Source organism: Eucalyptus grandis, chromosome 3 (assembly GCF_016545825.1).
Source record: "Eucalyptus grandis isolate ANBG69807.140 chromosome 3, ASM1654582v1, whole genome shotgun sequence".
Classification (NCBI taxonomy): Eukaryota; Viridiplantae; Streptophyta; class Magnoliopsida; order Myrtales; family Myrtaceae; genus Eucalyptus; species Eucalyptus grandis.
The window spans coordinates 30,366,003-30,382,268 of record NC_052614.1 but is presented as its reverse complement, the minus strand read 5'-3'; the positions used below and the strand labels follow the sequence as shown (position 1 = coordinate 30,382,268).

General features: G+C 37.4%; 2 protein-coding genes across 3 annotated transcripts; both read left to right on the top strand.

Moving 5' to 3' along the window:
- Window positions 1–363: 363 nt before the first annotated feature.
- On the top strand, window positions 364–7,753 carry LOC104428942 (TMV resistance protein N-like). 2 transcript variants are annotated; one of them, XM_039310123.1, is made up of 5 exons: window positions 364–946; window positions 2,864–3,962; window positions 4,314–4,673; window positions 4,765–5,983; window positions 6,442–6,621. In XM_039310123.1, the coding sequence occupies exons 3-4, from the start codon at window positions 4,344–4,346 to the stop codon at window positions 5,938–5,940; spliced, it is 1,506 nt and encodes a 501-aa protein (XP_039166057.1). In that variant the 5' UTR covers window positions 364–946; window positions 2,864–3,962; window positions 4,314–4,343; the 3' UTR covers window positions 5,941–5,983; window positions 6,442–6,621. The 2 variants fall into 2 exon arrangements, with proteins under 2 accessions (XP_039166057.1, XP_039166056.1); XM_039310122.1 differs by lacking the exon at window positions 6,442–6,621 and adding an exon at window positions 7,375–7,753 and having other exon boundaries at window positions 365–946.
- Window positions 482–3,494, top strand: LOC120291802 (disease resistance protein RUN1-like). The gene is made up of 3 exons (XM_039309543.1): window positions 482–700; window positions 744–946; window positions 2,864–3,494. The coding sequence occupies exons 1-3, from the start codon at window positions 482–484 to the stop codon at window positions 3,492–3,494; spliced, it is 1,053 nt and encodes a 350-aa protein (XP_039165477.1).
- Window positions 7,754–16,266: the final 8,513 nt, after the last annotated feature.

The window sequence follows — 16,266 nt, the reverse complement described above, 5'->3', positions numbered from 1 at the left end:
GAAGAGAGAGGAGAGAGAGAGCGCATCTGCTCCTCCTCCTTCTCCAACCCAGTCTTCGCCACCTAATCTCCCCCAAGGACAAGGCACGGGTCGCCCACGCGCGACCGCGGCGTGACAGCTGTGGGAGCTGTCCGGTGAACCAACCAGTCAAAACCTCCAATGCCCCTCCCCGCACGCACGACGCTCGAATCCGGTCAAACGATAAAAACCCTAGCGAGGTGAAACCCACGACGACCAACTACTTTCTCTCCGTCTCTCTTGTCTCTTTCTGGGTTTCCCCTTTTATTTTTTCTGGAATCAAAATTCCCATTCTTATTGAATTTTTGAGATCCCCCTATATAAATCATAATGGGTCGTGCCCGTTTTAATTTGCAGTGACATTTCTACTTGTCTAGCAACTTTTGGCTTCATAGAGCTCAGAAATCAGCTTTTGCTGAACTGGTGCTGCTCTGGTGTTTAATTTTCTCCACAATTGGTCGCCATGGAGGGGTGTGACTATGAAGTGTTCTTAAGTTTCAGAGGACCCGACACGCGCACCAGCATCACCGATCACCTCTACACCCGTCTCACAGAAGCGGGGGTCCGGACATTTAGAGATGACGAAGAGCTCCGCATCGGGGAAGAGATCGGCCCAGATCTCATAAGAGCCATTGAGCAGTCGAAGATCTCCATACCCATATTCTCTAAAAATTATGCTTCAGTAAATGGTGTCTCAAGGAGTTGGCCCAAATGGTGGAGTGTAGGAAATCAAGGGACAGAAAATCATGCCCATTTTCTACTATATTGAACCATCTGAGGTTCGATACCAAACCGGTGGTTATGGTGACGCCTTTCATTCACATGAAAAGAAGAAGCGGGTGGATGAGGAGACCATCCCCGAGTGGAAAGCTGCTCTCAATGAGGTTGGCGCGTTAAAGGGGTGGAACATAGAGAACGTGGCTAACGGGTACGTAATTATCCTCCACCCTTGATGAATGCCAAAATGCAGGAGACCATGATATTTAAGTATAAGTGCTTTTCAGTTGTAGCTACGCTGGTTCCCTTCGTTTCAGTAACGTGTCAACCTTCCAGTTTGATCTCTTGTTTATTGTTCATGAGACGGGAGACGTGTGCTATATGATAATCGTAAGGCTATTTCGAGAAGGAGAAGCTTGTATAAGGAAAATGCATGCGGGCCCGTCCACTATAAAATGACAATGGGACGTTCAAAGGCCAGCCACAAATCCTTTTGGAGGAAACCGGTGGACTTCCTGAACCAGTTTAATCATTGACTCCATGTTTTCTTCTTCTTAATTTTTTCGACTTGTATGTTCTTTATTGCAACCTCAAATTTTAGAGACAAAATCAGAATAGGCCACACTGAATCATTTTTCTTGAAATTTTCACTTTCATTTGTTTCTTTAAATAGAACAAGAAAATTGTTCTCTTCTTATAGCTTTTTTATTTAAAAAGCATTTTGTCCCTACTGATTTTTTTTTTTTTTTGGGAATCTCTACTGATTATTATTCTTATTTTGATATTTTCTTTAATTCATTTAATTTATGTATAATCGATATCAAGTGTCTAAATTTAGGTCATGAGAAAGTCCTTCTAGAGCAATTTAATTTGAGTGAAAAGAATGATGGGCTATTTCATGACGCAATGATTTCGTCTTTAAATGAGAAGCTAATGTTTCAAGTATTTTCTATATTTTAAATATAATAATTTTTTACTGATATTCACAATTATTTTAGTAAGCCATAATATTTTTTTTTCTTTCTTCATATTCAAGAAAATTGATTCCGTGGGTATCCTTCTGATTTTGTCCCTAAATTTGAGCTTGTTATTGGTATTTAATTATTTATATTTCAGTATTTAAGGAAACATAGAAGTCAAAAAAAAGGGAAACATGGGGTCAAAAATGGAAACCAGTTACCGGTTTTTTTCAAAAGATTTGTGGCTAGCCTTTGACCGTTCCTTTGACCGTTCCACTGTTATTATGCAGTGGATGGTCATGCTAGCCACTCTTCTCGTTTAAACATCAGAAGTGACCGTAAAAATCATCAGCCTTTTTTCTTCTTAGGAAAATGGGAAGGTGACTGCCCATTATTTTTAGACAGGTGAAAGGAGTGAGATTTATTTTTACTTTCCAAGCTGTCAAATAAATTTTGGATTATGTGACAAGAGTGACTTAATTCGATCATGTGTGAGGTGGTGTTCCTTGTCTGATGCAAACAAGAGTCAAAGACAATGAGAAGGTGATGAGGTTTCTTTTTCGATGAGTTGACTAAAATATTAAGTTATTAAAATATCAATTCTCAAATATTACAGATTTTTTTGCAAAATTAATGAACATTTAATATGGTGCAATTATGGATGTAATTTTTTCTCGTATAATCCATATTTTTCTTTTGCTTCACTGATAAAAAGTCCTAAGCCTAGGTAGTGATCAAAATATGTCATCCATAGTTTTATATGAAACTAGGCAAAGATATTTGCAGATGAAAGCCAGTATATGATAGAAAGCTAATTGCACTACTTATTGTTGCCGGCTGCCCGTCATTCGGTAAAGAGTGTTGGTGGTCCAAAATGCACCGTTATTCCTAGAGAATAACGTGCTGTTATATTAGCATGGCCTTTTTCTTATTAGCAAGATATAGTGGTCACGTTCTGTAATTTGATTTGAACATCTTCCTAGCATGTCCTTAAAATTATTCTTTCTGATGTGTGCAATGTGTTATGTTCCATCTGCGGTTGCACTTCTTGTTACATCATGTGGCTTCCACGGACTGCTATCAATTCCTAATGTCATAGATTTCAGCTTGTCGATTCTAACATATTTTCTACTTTGCCTTGGCCCCTCTCTCGTCGTTTATATCGTTAGGCACGAAGGACAACTAGTTAAACAGGTTGTTACCAACGTTTTAAGTGAGCTGAAGAAGGCTTATTTGGCGGTTAGTGACTTCTTGGTTGGCGTTGACTACACAGTGAAAGAAATTACGGGGATTATAGACACTGCCACTGATGATGTAAAGATCGTGGGAATCCATGGTATGGCTGGCATTGGAAAGACAACTCTTGCCAAAGTAGTCTACAACCAGTTTTCTCGGGACTTTGCTTACTGTTGTTTCCTTCCTGATGTTAGAGATACTTCAAACTCAAAAGGAATTGCGTATTTGCAGAACCGACTAATTTCAGATCTCTCAAAACAGACATTTTCCAGTATTGATAGCAAGGATGAGGGAATGAAGGCGATCAAAGAGAGATTTTCTAGTAAGAAAGTCCTTGTTCTTTTTGACGATATTGATGACGAGAGTCAACTAACTGCACTTTTGGGGGGGCAAGTTTGCTTTGGTTCTGGAAGCTTGATACTTATAACCACAAGAAATGAAAGGGTTCTCCGTGCATTCCAAGTGAAGTTGATTTATCATATTGGTGTATTGGATTCGATAGTTCCCTTCAGCTATTTAGCAAGCATGCTTTCGGAAGAGATCACCCTCCATATGAAAAGTTAAAGCAATCCAAAGAAATTGTGGAGATCGCTCAAGGTCTTCCATTGCTTCTTGAAGTTATGGGTTCAACTTTATCATTATGTGGACAAACTAAAGAAATATGGGATGATTACCTAGAGAAGTGGAGAAAAGGTCCCATTGAGAAAACTCAAGTAAGTTGATGATAAGTTATGAAGCATTGGATCTCAGTCAAAGGCAAATATTTCTTGACATAGCCTGTCTTTTTGTTGGATATGATAAGAATATAGTAATATACATGTGGAAAGATTGTGGTCTATGCCCAATAGAAGGTCTTGAAGTTCTTCAATTGATGTCATTGATCAAAATTGGAGAAGATAATAAATTGTGTATGCACAATCAATTAAAAGATCTCGGTAGAGAAATTGTTTCTCAAGAAAGTGGTGGGCAATTAGAGAAGCAAAGTAGACTGTGGAATCACAAAGATGCATTGAACGCACTCCGAGCAAGAAGGTAATTCTTGGGTTTGATTTTTTTTTTTTTTTTTTTTTGCATGAGAAATCACATTAAGTAATTTGGAGCTATCCTACATGATGAAAGCAATTGCAATTATTCAACGTTTACATTTTAAAATTCCGCTTATTTATTTTTTTAATTAAGAAAATTAAAATTTCAAAACTCATTCTCGGTACTCTCCATATTTGGTCCTTGAGAATGATGAGAGCGAACTTAAGAAACTGTAGGTATGCTCGATTATCTAAAACCCTATCTATGCCTCAAAATAAGAATAGAGCTAGATCTGTTCTCTTAATTAGCTAATTGTAGCCTTCTTTTTCGTTAATTTTTTCTTGTTTTATTATTCAGACAAATGAAAAGCTCCAAGCCCTCCGTCTAATGTTTGAGGATTCGTCAGATTATCGTTTCACTCTCGAAGGATTTGCAGCGTTTCCAAATCTAAGGTTCCTTCATATGGATAGTCGAAAACTCACTGACGAGCTCTTTTCTGAAGTTACACTTCTTTGGCATAACAAGTCCTTGGTCACGTCACTGACGAACTCTTATCTGAGCAAGAAGCAACTTCTTCCAGATTTAAGATGGTTCTCTTGGCATAATTCTCCTATGCGGATATTGCAAATAAGCAATTTTTCATTGAGTAACTTAGTCATTCTTGATTTTTCAAGAAGTAAACTTACTCACGATTGGAGCGGATGGAAACATATCAAGGTACCCTCAGTTCTGTAATAGTCTTGTTATCAGTGTTTACATTCTCTTGAAGTAATTAAATTTACTGACAATTGTCTTATTGGTGTTACAGAGAGCAGAGAAATTAAAAGTTCTTAACCTTTCAGAGTGTGAGCTATTGTTCCGGACTCCTGATTTCTCTGGATTTTTAAAATTGGAGAGATTGATTCTTGAAAAATGTGAAAGATTAGCTGAAATCCACTCATCAATCGGTCAACTGAAGTTCTTAGTTTTCTTGAACTTGAACTTCTGTAGTGATCTCCGCTATCTACCACAAGAGTTGGGCGGATTGCCAGCCCTCGTAGAACTTCTCCTTGATGGAACTTCTATACGAGAAATTCCGCATTGGTGGGTTATGAAGAACCTGAAGAAGCTTTCAATGGATGCAACACCAATTATTCAACTACCTGACTCCATTGGGGCACTTATAAATCTTGAAAGCTTATCTTTGAATTGGTGCTCGAATATGGGCAGACTTCCGCACTCCATTAAGGAATTACGATCATTAATTAAGTTGGATCTATTGGAAACAGGAATCACAAAGTTCCCTGACTCTATGGGAAGTCTAGAGAATCTGAAAGAATTAAAACTTTCGTGGTGCTATGGGTTGGGGGGCATCTCTGACTTGCCTAAACTTCCCATAAGCTTGACTTCTTTGGCGATCTCGTCTCCATCTTTGATAACAATGCCAGATCTTTCGAGCTTGATCAATCTAAAAAAACTATTATTGTGCATGGGAGTGGGTGATGTCTCTGGCCCATCTGAGTTGGTGCAACTGCAAGATCCCATGCCTTCGTGGATTGGTAGGTTATCCAAATTGGAAGTCTTGACCCTGACACTCCCACACATGACCAACCTATCTCCTGAGCTAGGTATGCTTCCTCACTTGAGATCTCTTCATCTTCATGGTTGCCAAGCTCTGGAATGCATTCCGCAGATTCCCTCGAGAGTCTCAAAGCTTCACATCATAGATTGCCCATCACTTACCACACTTGATATCTCAACCTTGATGAACCTATCGGAACTATATGTCCTTGCCACACCTCTGGAGAATCTGTCTGGGCACGAACTTTTCTACAGCGTGCCAGAATGGAAGATAAGTAAGGACTATGCGCACGATTTGCAAGCGCATTTGAGATCAAAGATGTTGGAACAGCACGGACTCACAAAAAATATGTTGGGGCGTAGTAGAGAAATCGAGAGAGGGTATTTTTCAGTTCTTGGGAAAATAAGAAGATATGTCTCTTAAGTGAAGAGACGACTGGTTAAGATCCAAAATCACGCTTACTAAGGTACAATTGCATTCCTAATGTTTATGAGCTTTTCCAAAAATTTTATACTTTACATTTCTTTTTGTCCTTAAAGGAGGGCATTTGCCATTATATTTATTTACTGAGACCACTTCACACTGCGCAGGGCTAATTACCTAAGAAAAAAATTCAAACTTCAGATCCAACCCCAATTCAATCCGGAATTTTTGTTGTTTGAAAAATGATCTTCAACTTTCAATCTACTCCCAAATCTACAGCACCAGTCTCACTATTAAGGGTCCTTATTCTATATCGATTAATTTTCCTATCTTTAATTTGTAGTGTAAACTGCTAGTTGCCATTCTTGGTGCCATTAATTAGTTTCGTCTTTTTATTTTTCTTCACTTCAATTTCATGTTCGATCGAGTCTATTTTTGAGCTCAAGTCTTTGCCTTTTCACCAATTGATCTACTCATGTCTACTTGACATGACGAATAAAGACTCGACGCGGTGGAGTTTATATGCATACAACTGAAAGAAGACAAACTGCTCCTCATTTCAGGACTAAATGGATTCCGTGTAAAACAAGACGCAAGGAAGCCTTTACTTTATATATCTCCATATTCTATTGAACGATACTTGGGTCCTGGCCCGAGTATGTATTGGCAGGTCGCCTTGTTTTTGTTTCTGGTGGAGTCTCGTTTTAAGGTTCTGTTGGAATTATATCTCGCTGCACAGCAATCGGGTGTCTTCTAAGTTGGTTTTGGATCTTGGGTTTTGGGGGTTTCTCTTAAAATTCTGTTTCTTTTCTTATTTCGCATTTAATGTATTGCTCCTTTTGATTTCTGTTCCGTTGTAACGATTTCTTGTTCCATAAGATTATGCATGATTCAGTGCGTGGTATTGGTTAATTGTAGGAATCATAGCCAATCTAATTTAAACTGGGTTTTTGAGAGGCTAAAGCATCTTAATTGAATGTGTTGTGCTATCATTTGAGTCAATTAGGCGTCTGTTTGGCTTTAATGACTATTCTCCAAGATCAACTTTAGTTATTGTTCTTGATCCGTGCGGTTATGATAACCAAGATTATGTTATTGGTTATTGTAGGAATTGTAGTTTGTTAAGAGACTGGGTAGCCTGAAGCAAGAGCATCTTTGACAGAATTGTGCTTTCATCGATTGGATGTTTGTTCTATCCTCGTGATTATTTGATTTTGGTGGTCTTTCTTGTTCCACGAGTTTATGAATAACCCAGTACATGTTATTGGTTATTGCAAGTATTATAGTTAAGGCTGAATTAAATCTGGGTTGTGCGAGGCTAAGGCATCTAGATTAGTATGATTGTTCTATCATTTCTTTCTGGCTTGCTCTGAGTGTCTTTGTGGTTAAACCCTTCATGTTGGGACCTAATAAAGCTGTTTTTCTGCATTGCAGGAGCAAAGCATTGATATGGCAAGGCTTACTACATCCAAAGTAGATTAGAGCGAAGGCCTTCAGAGACCTGCAAATTGTAGTTGTAAATTCTTAGGAGCTTCAATTCAGTATGGACTGTTCTGAGTTCCAGTTCAAGTTTACTATAATGTGTGAGAGTGGTTTCTTTTGTGTTGTTTTCCAGTTTCGATCAGTTTGCTACATTGATAAGTCCCGTACCCTCTCCTTTTTTTCTTGTTACTTATGTCTTCTTGCTGTGGAGAGCTCTTGGATGTTTGATTGGTTCAGTTTTCACTAGAACTGGGTGATCCGTATTTTGTTGAATACCAGCAGGATTGTTGGCAGAAATGATCAGTTTGAATGATTTTAAGTTCTCCCCAAAAGAGTGCAATGTGGTGTTTGAATAGTCTAGCCGACCTGGAAGTTGACTCTTGAAAGTGTTTCTAGAGTTTTTTTCCTTTTTCTTTTGTAGAAAAGATGCAGCAAGCATCGGTAATAATATTTCTTAAGTTCGGCTGGTTCTGTCCTCATCCAGGCCTAATGATTTCTACAGATCAGCGATCTCTGAGGCACATCATCCATGAATCCCTGATTTGGATTTTCGATTTGAGTCTCATCTCCGGTCATAACAAACATACATCTATTATGTTTCTCGGTTAGGGGAAGTAATATGGAAACCTAACCCGACCAAATCCAACCTGAAGCATCAACGTAGGGCCAGTTAAGAACTGGATTAAAACATGGGCATCTTACCCTTGCAAATGGGACATTTGTGAATTCAAGGATTTGATTTCGCTAGATAAATCTAAACATTTTTTCAAAATCGTTTTTTTTTTAATGAAAATGACTCGCATGTCATTTGTTGAATTCCACTCCTAAGTCCTCTAGACATGTAAAATAGATATGCATGAGTGCTCAAGCAATTAAAAATTAAATCAAGCACTAATAAAGATCAAACAACAAAAGTAAATATATAATGAGGAAGATAAAAAAAAAAAACCCTAATTAAACAAGGCCTCATTATTACGTCTTAAGACACGACACCCCATGAACTATAAATAAAAAATATTCGTGCGCTAATCTTAAAAGAAGATTGTTTATGAATTATCTAACCATATATGCAAACTAGATGTAATCCTAATATGTTTATTTTTTTTTTTTATTTTTTTATTTTTGGTCTTTTCTTTTATTCACTCTTACAAAACCGAAATAAAGCCTAGAAGTCTCTCTAAATATACTAACCCTAGGCGGCTGAAATTAACTAATCAATCTAAATTAACACTATCAATAAATGACCTCATAATTTAAGATACAAAATTAACTATCGTGCCTTTAAGATATTCTATACACTACATGCTAAATTAAACAATAAATGATGCAATTTTTTATTATTTTTCTCATTAACCTGTATGAATTAGCAAACTATAGCCTATGTGAATGCATGAAAAGCGGTAAAGGTTTGATCTTTCGAACATGAGCGCAAGCAAGGATCAATGACAGAGACTTCGGCCTATTTTCCATGAATCTCTGCAAAAGAGATTATCAAAATTCTTCCAAACCAAGCAAATCCTAATCGACATGCATAGAAATTAAAGCAAGGGTAATCTAACACTAAGGAACACGTAAGATAACAACAAATTCAATGCAAGTTGACAAAGGGGCGGTGACTAAGGACATCTAGAGGAACCGGACATGAAAAGCATGCAGGGGGAATCATCAGTCCAATCCGTTTCAATGCGAACGTGTAAAGAGATCATCAATATAATTCAACCAACGCAAATCCACGCAACATAGGACAAACCCAAGCGGTAAAGTCGGTGAGCTCTTTCTCCGATTAAGCTCATGCAGAGGAGAATCAAAACATGGCAGTCTCTGAGTCCTAGTAACTTGAGGAATCTAGAGATGGACATGAAATCATCAATTCCTACACGTAAATCTCAACCCATACATGCTTTTGGCCCTAGGGTTGCAATTAAATCATGGAAACAAATCGATGGGCATGCACTCGAGACTAGATGGGATTCGATCTCTGGGTATAAGGATAAATTCTTTTTACCTTCAAAGGAAACGAAACAGCAAGGACACCAAGGCCTTGGAGGCGTGGCCGCGAGGAGAGAAACGGCTGCTCTCCAGACGGCGGGCTTGTCCCTTTAAGGCCTCACCTCTATCAAACTCTTCAAGAAACAAGAGTAATTGTGAGATTAATCCCTGTGAAGAGATTGACGAGTGATCCCTTCTATTTATTTCTCTTTTATTTAACTTCACCGCTTCCTCATCTCGTCTTTTACTCCAAGTTGACCGAACTCCTCTCTTCTTTTTGAACCCAAACTTCAAAGTTCTTTCCATGTGAATGAGTGGTCGTGAACTGTATTCCCCTTTTAGATGGATGGCCGTGTGAGATAAAGATCCTAAATATGATTAGATGGCCTTTAAGAGATAAGAGCCCCGGAGATAACTCCCATGAGTCCTTTTCCTGTGAGAGTGGGAGATTAGATTAGATTGGAGAGATAATCCTAATCCAACTAGATCTACGCGTTTGATCCTTATCTTGATCCTACTCCTATTCAATTTCAATTTCCCTACCTAATTAAAAATTGTAGCCCCCCCCAACCCCAAAAAAAAAAAAAAAAAAAAAAAAAACAAAATGGGATGATCTCCTATATTAGTCGGCCACATCTTTATCTCTAATCCTGGTCAACCTCGGTCAACCTCGGTCAGCCTCGTTGTCGGAGTTGGTTTCTGAAAGGGGATGGTTTGCATTTGGGACATATCTATATTTATTAGTGTTGTGCATGCGCTAAACATGTGCAAAGTTGAATAAATCCGTAAGAAAAAGAAAAATACTAGAGTGAAAGTTACCTCAAAAGGAAAGAAAGATATTTATTTTTATTGGATAAAAAGGATGATGACACTATTGGAGTGACGCAAAGGGGGGGGTGCTTGGGTCGTTTGATGGCATTTAATTGTCAAGTTTTTTTTTTTTTTTTTTAAGTATTTTATCGAGGTTAGCTTTGCAAGGAAAAAAGAGCAAAAAAAAAGTATTCTGGACTTACATATATCCTATATTTCGAGCACACGCTATGCACATTCGTGGTTGCTTTCATGCTCTTTAAGGTGTGCAATAAATATCGATATCCGAACAACTATGTACGTGAATTTAAATAATCAAATTAAGCACTATGAAATCATGAAAGCTTTTCACACAATAAACTGAATTTAAATTTCAAGTTAGGATATCATGAAATAAGAAGTTGGCGACAAAATGTCCTCGCCTAAAATAGCATCTTTGGATAGAAATGGCATTAATTAGTGGATAATTGAAATAAAGGATTGTGAGTGGTCATCACGTTATGATTTATTGGCATTGATTTCTCTAACTACTTCGATATTTTCACGAATGATTAGAGTTTGAGAATAAGGGATAGGAAAATTAGAAAATTATTGTTATTTTTTTAATATGGACGTGACCATTAAACTCAAAAAGTTTCCTTTATTATTAGTACTAGACCTCGAGCCATGCAACGCGCGTGGGTGGTTGCTGTCATGGTCTTTTAACTTGCAATCAGCATAGACGTCTGAAAAGATGTGGCTGTGGATATCACGAAACTTTTTCACACTGTAATTAAAGTTTATAAAAAGATAATATAAAGTTGGCAGCAATGTGTGCTTGCCGGAAATTTCGGATAGCTCTCATGTTGTGGATAAGTGGTGCGAATATTGGATAAGTGAAGCAAAAAATAATAGATTGTGATTATATTTTGAATTAAAGGATTAGTGGAATGCATTTCTCTAATCATTTAATTTTTTTTTTGCCGGGTGATAAGAGTTTTGATTATAATAATATTTTTCAAAAAACTAATAAAGCATAGGAAAACCAACGAATTTTTCTAAATATGGGGATGGATACCCAAATCAAAAGCTTCCTTTGTTAAAAATGGGGGTGTGGATATATAAATTTCAATTCCAAACCTATTATACTTGTGTCACTTTAATCCAATCTTCCAATTTGGCTAATTGAGTCTTAAACTTTTTTATGATAGTTAATTGTCTTATGTGACATAGTTGATATTGACATGGATAATTTTTTATATATTTTTCTTTGTTTTTCCTTTTTCTTTTTGCTAAAGGCTAATTGATGGCAATCGGCCATAGGTGATGACCAACAAGGGTTGATCTCACCAACCACAAGCAAGGGTGGCCTTGTCAGGTGTCGTGTAGGTGAGGGTGGCCCTTGTCAACCCTTGATCTTGCCTAGGTGAGGCCAACGAGAACCCTCGCCAGGCTAATGTGGCCTCAGTGGACCTCACCCTTGACAAATCTAATGAGGGGGGCTCTCACCGGCACTTGCCCTTTCCTATGGCCAGTGGCTGGTGAGGACACAAGAAAAAAGAAAATGGAAAAAAAAAAGGAAAAAAAATCCAAATTTCTTTAAATCTACAAAAATTATCCACTGTTGGCCCTTTCACATTGGACATGATTTCTAATGAAAATTGACTGAATGGGTTACATTTGCAAATTGTCAAAATAATTAAAATTAAATTGGCCAAATTAAAAAAATTGTGACTGAATTGGAACGTAGACAACATGTATAGGACTTTTTTTCCGGTAATTCTCCCTATGAAAGTTAGACACGTTAACCAAGTGAGCCCTTGGATGGTTTCTTCTCTTTTTATTTCGATAGAGAAGAGAATCACATAACAAGTTAAAATAGATATAACAAAGGAAATCCTGGGGTGTGATGACCCTATGGTCCACTGCTACAACAACTGGTGGTTAGAAAATCATGCCTGGGAAACAACATTGAAATTTTAGATAGTCACAATTAAAGGTGGCAAAAGGGATTTTAAACCTAATTTTTAACTCATTTATTAGGCCAGGTTATAGGCTATGTTTAGTTGGACTTTGGGTAGTTGGACAATCTCCAGAGAATCCTCTTCCAATCTACCCATTGAATAGATCTGTATCAAGAAAATTAAATGACCATTCAATGATAAAACCTAAATCTCCACTTGATTATAATTGCCCATGCAACGAGAGTCTTTGTTTCCATAAGAAGAGTTTCTCCATTTAAAAAGAACTTTTATCAAGATTGATTTGCCAATTGAATGAAATTGGGTCAATCAAATCTTTCTAGGTGTGAAATCTAAGACCAAAGCACTAGCTGTTATACATTCTTAACAGGTCGTGTTTTGAGCTTGCTTCGTTATAAACTTGCCACGTTTTGAACTTTTTCATTATGAACTTGCTTCAGGATAGAAATAAGAGTCTAGAGGAAGAAGAGGTCACTATTGAGAGTATCTCCAAACTGTTCGAAGATAATTTTGTTGGCGTTATCCTAACGCTTGATAAAGTTGAATCTTCAAGAAGCCAATACCATCCTTTTTATTTATGACTTGCCAACTCTTTTCTTGATTTAGCAGCATGATAATAAAAGTTGGTAAGGTCAGAAAAATAAACAATCATAAATAATTCAATGAGAGTTGATAAATTAGAATTAATTGATAACTTAATTGGAAAAAAGTTGATAAGTCACTTCAATTAGAGTTTGTAGGTTCATGTAATAATTGATAACTCTAACACATACCTTAAGAAAGATAGCAAAGTTTGATAAAAGATAAGAAAAGTCAATCATTAAAAGAAAATTAAAATTGCTAAATAACTTAAATGAGTATTGGCAACCCAAATCTTAGTAATTTAACTAGAGAAAAATTGGCAAGTCACTCTAATTAATTTTGGTAATTTGTAAATAGAGTTGGCAAATTTTAGGTGTTGCTAAGAAAGACATATAAAAGTTTGTACACGACAAGAAAAAGTTAGCAATGAAAACTAAATAAACTAGTGGTAGTGAATAACCCAATTTTAGGGGGAAAAGTACTAAAAATCCTAAACTTATTACATTGTTACCAATTTAATAATAAACATTTCAATTCGACTAATTTAGTCCTAAACTATTGCATATTAGTACCAATTTAGTCCATCCGATCAATTTAGGTCGAAAATTACTGACGTGGATGCTGGCATTGATATGGACATTTTAAAATAAATTTTTAATAAATTTTCAATTTTTTTACTATTTTTGATTTTTTTTTTTCTTTTTCCCTTTTCTTTTTCTCTAAACTGTGGCCAATATTGACTATGGCCGGCGATCCGCCGCAAACAAGGGCTGACGAGGGCACAAACTTATGGCCTAGCAAGGATCAAGCGAGGGTCATGAGGGTCATGCCCTCACCAGTTCGGTGAGGGCCGCAACACCCACATTGGCCATGGTCAATACAAGCCATAATCCAAAGGGTTATGGCCTTGCCTAATGAGACAAGGGTCACGATGCCCTCACTAGCCATGGCCGATATTGCAATCCAAAGGAAAAGAAAAGGAAGAAAAAGGGAAAGGAAAAAAGGAAAAAATAAAAAAAAATGAAATTATTTTGAAATGTCCACATTAGCATCAGCCATGTCACTTGGATAGCCAACATCCGCGTCAATAATTTCCGGCCTATATTAGCTAGACGGATTGAATTTCTATCAATGTAAAAATGTTTAAAATTAAATTAGTGTAATTGAAAGTACGATTAAACTAGTACCAATATAATATATCCATGACTTTTTTGGTACTTTTCCCAATATTTGGAGGTAGTTGAATGTGAAAAATGGTGAATTACGCTAATTAATGTTGGTAATATCTAAAAGAATGAATGAATTTAAGATGTTGATCTATCCAAAGCAAACAAAAGTTGACAATTTACTCAAAAAGATAGTATATTTAAAACAAATTAGTTGTTAGTAAGTAATTCATACATCAATTAAGAATTCAATTTGACAAAAGTTGGTAAGCCAATTTAATTTAGGTTCGTAATTGTTTATGAAAATAAGATGTGCAAAGTTAGTATGAAAATTGATGATTTATAAATTGTGAAATTTTTTTAGTGATTTCATATAAATAATGATAACAATGAGGTACTTGGGAAAAATGTCATCAGTTATTTTTTCACCAATAGTTTACCATGAACGTTCTACATTCTTCATGAAATCTTCAATTCGAGGCATAACTACTCTACATAACCTGTAACTTGAAGGTGTGAGATTCGGGTTGAGATATATGTGAAAATTGAAATTAACTTGTGAAAACTCCTTTTGATGTAACATCAATGCTTAGATTTGGAATTCCAATATTGGGGATTCTCAAGTGGAGCATTACCAGAATGGGTGACCTTTTAGGAAAGTGGTCATATGTATGCCAAAGGACAAAACTATGAGGCTTGGTATGGGACAAGCCAAAGTGGACAATACCTCGATGAGCTAATCTAGGGATGTCACAATATGATATTAGAGCGAGATCTCCTCCAATAGATGTGTGGTTCGAGAATGAACCATGTAGAAGCTTGTGGGCCTATAATGAACTGTTTTGCCAAGGGTGGAGAGTAATTGCCGAGGCCATAGGGAAGTGGCTCCTAGTAGGCTTCTAGAATGTATACCTCCTAAGAAAGTGCTTGCCTATATGCAAAAGGACAAATCCATAAGATTAGGTATAGTGTCACGTCCTGAACCCCAGGTACGAGCATATCCCTCGGCGGTCGATTAAAAATGCGATATCCTAGTATGTGTTGCTGACCCATCCTTTTTATCTTTCAATTAAGTACATGCGGAAATGAATTAAATAAACACTCAGCCAACCAACAAACATAGGTATAGTAAAAACATGCTAGCAATTTTTCACAACCTACTATTTATATATGTACCAAGTCAGCCCTACAAGTTCATATATACAAGTCTACCTAAAAAAGGACTACTAAGCAACCTACACCCCGCATCCCTCCAACTTGGGCTCTGGATCCTCCATGACACCATCTGGGATGTCGATGTCCATAGGGTGACGATGTCTATGGGGTGACCTACCTCCCCATCCTCCGTCCTGACGGGTGGTCCATCAAAACCCTGCAGGGGACCCTCCCAAGCACCATTATGCTCGTTAATGAACCACGCCTTGAAACAATGAGGCACCAAATGAAGGAGGCCCTCATCGACCCAAATCGTGGTCACCACTAACTCGCAAGTCCAGGTGGTCCTAGGAATAGGGAAGAAGGTAGACTCTGAATCCATGTGCCACGGAACCCCAAAACGGATTGGACGTATCTCCATACTAAGGACCTGAAAATATTTAACCACAATAGGGTGAGATAAATCTCAGTAAGTCAAAATCCTAAACCCCAATTAGGATGCAAATTCTCCTTGAAAGCGGTCCTAAACACACACCATACAAAACTCACCTCGCCTCGGCACGTCCCTGCATATTAGCGCATCACATATGCTGTTATAAATATCACAAGCGTAATTAATAACCGGAGCACATAATTTTCATCCTTCAAACATTCACATGGGTCCCAATTATAAGGTAAAACCGTTATGACACGTCTCATACCATGCCACACAATTTTGACCCATAATCAAGCATAATAGCATAGCCATTCAAGTGTGTTCCGCTTATTACGACCTATCGGCCACGGCCAACTCAAGAGTCAGCAGTCATCCGGCATAACCGGGCATCGTCCCGCCTCGTCGGGCACGGCAACGACTAAAACTACCCGCCTAGATGACATTCCATAAATGAGCATTAGCCCGGCCTCCACCATGGCTCGGCATCCGTTAACGTGAGGCATCCAAACTTAATCAGGCATTGCCTCCCCAACTCTCGTCGGGTGACGAGTTCCAATAGTGACCACACGAGCACATATTTAGCTAAGAACACCATATTTTGTGTTCAAATACCTTGTTTTCAAATAATGAACTTGGCCACTTTTTATTCGTATTAAAAATTTCGATAAAATAACCGTGTGTGGTCACGTATTTAAATTGATTCATTAAACATAGTATGCTCCCATTTCAAAACTCCAAAATTTTA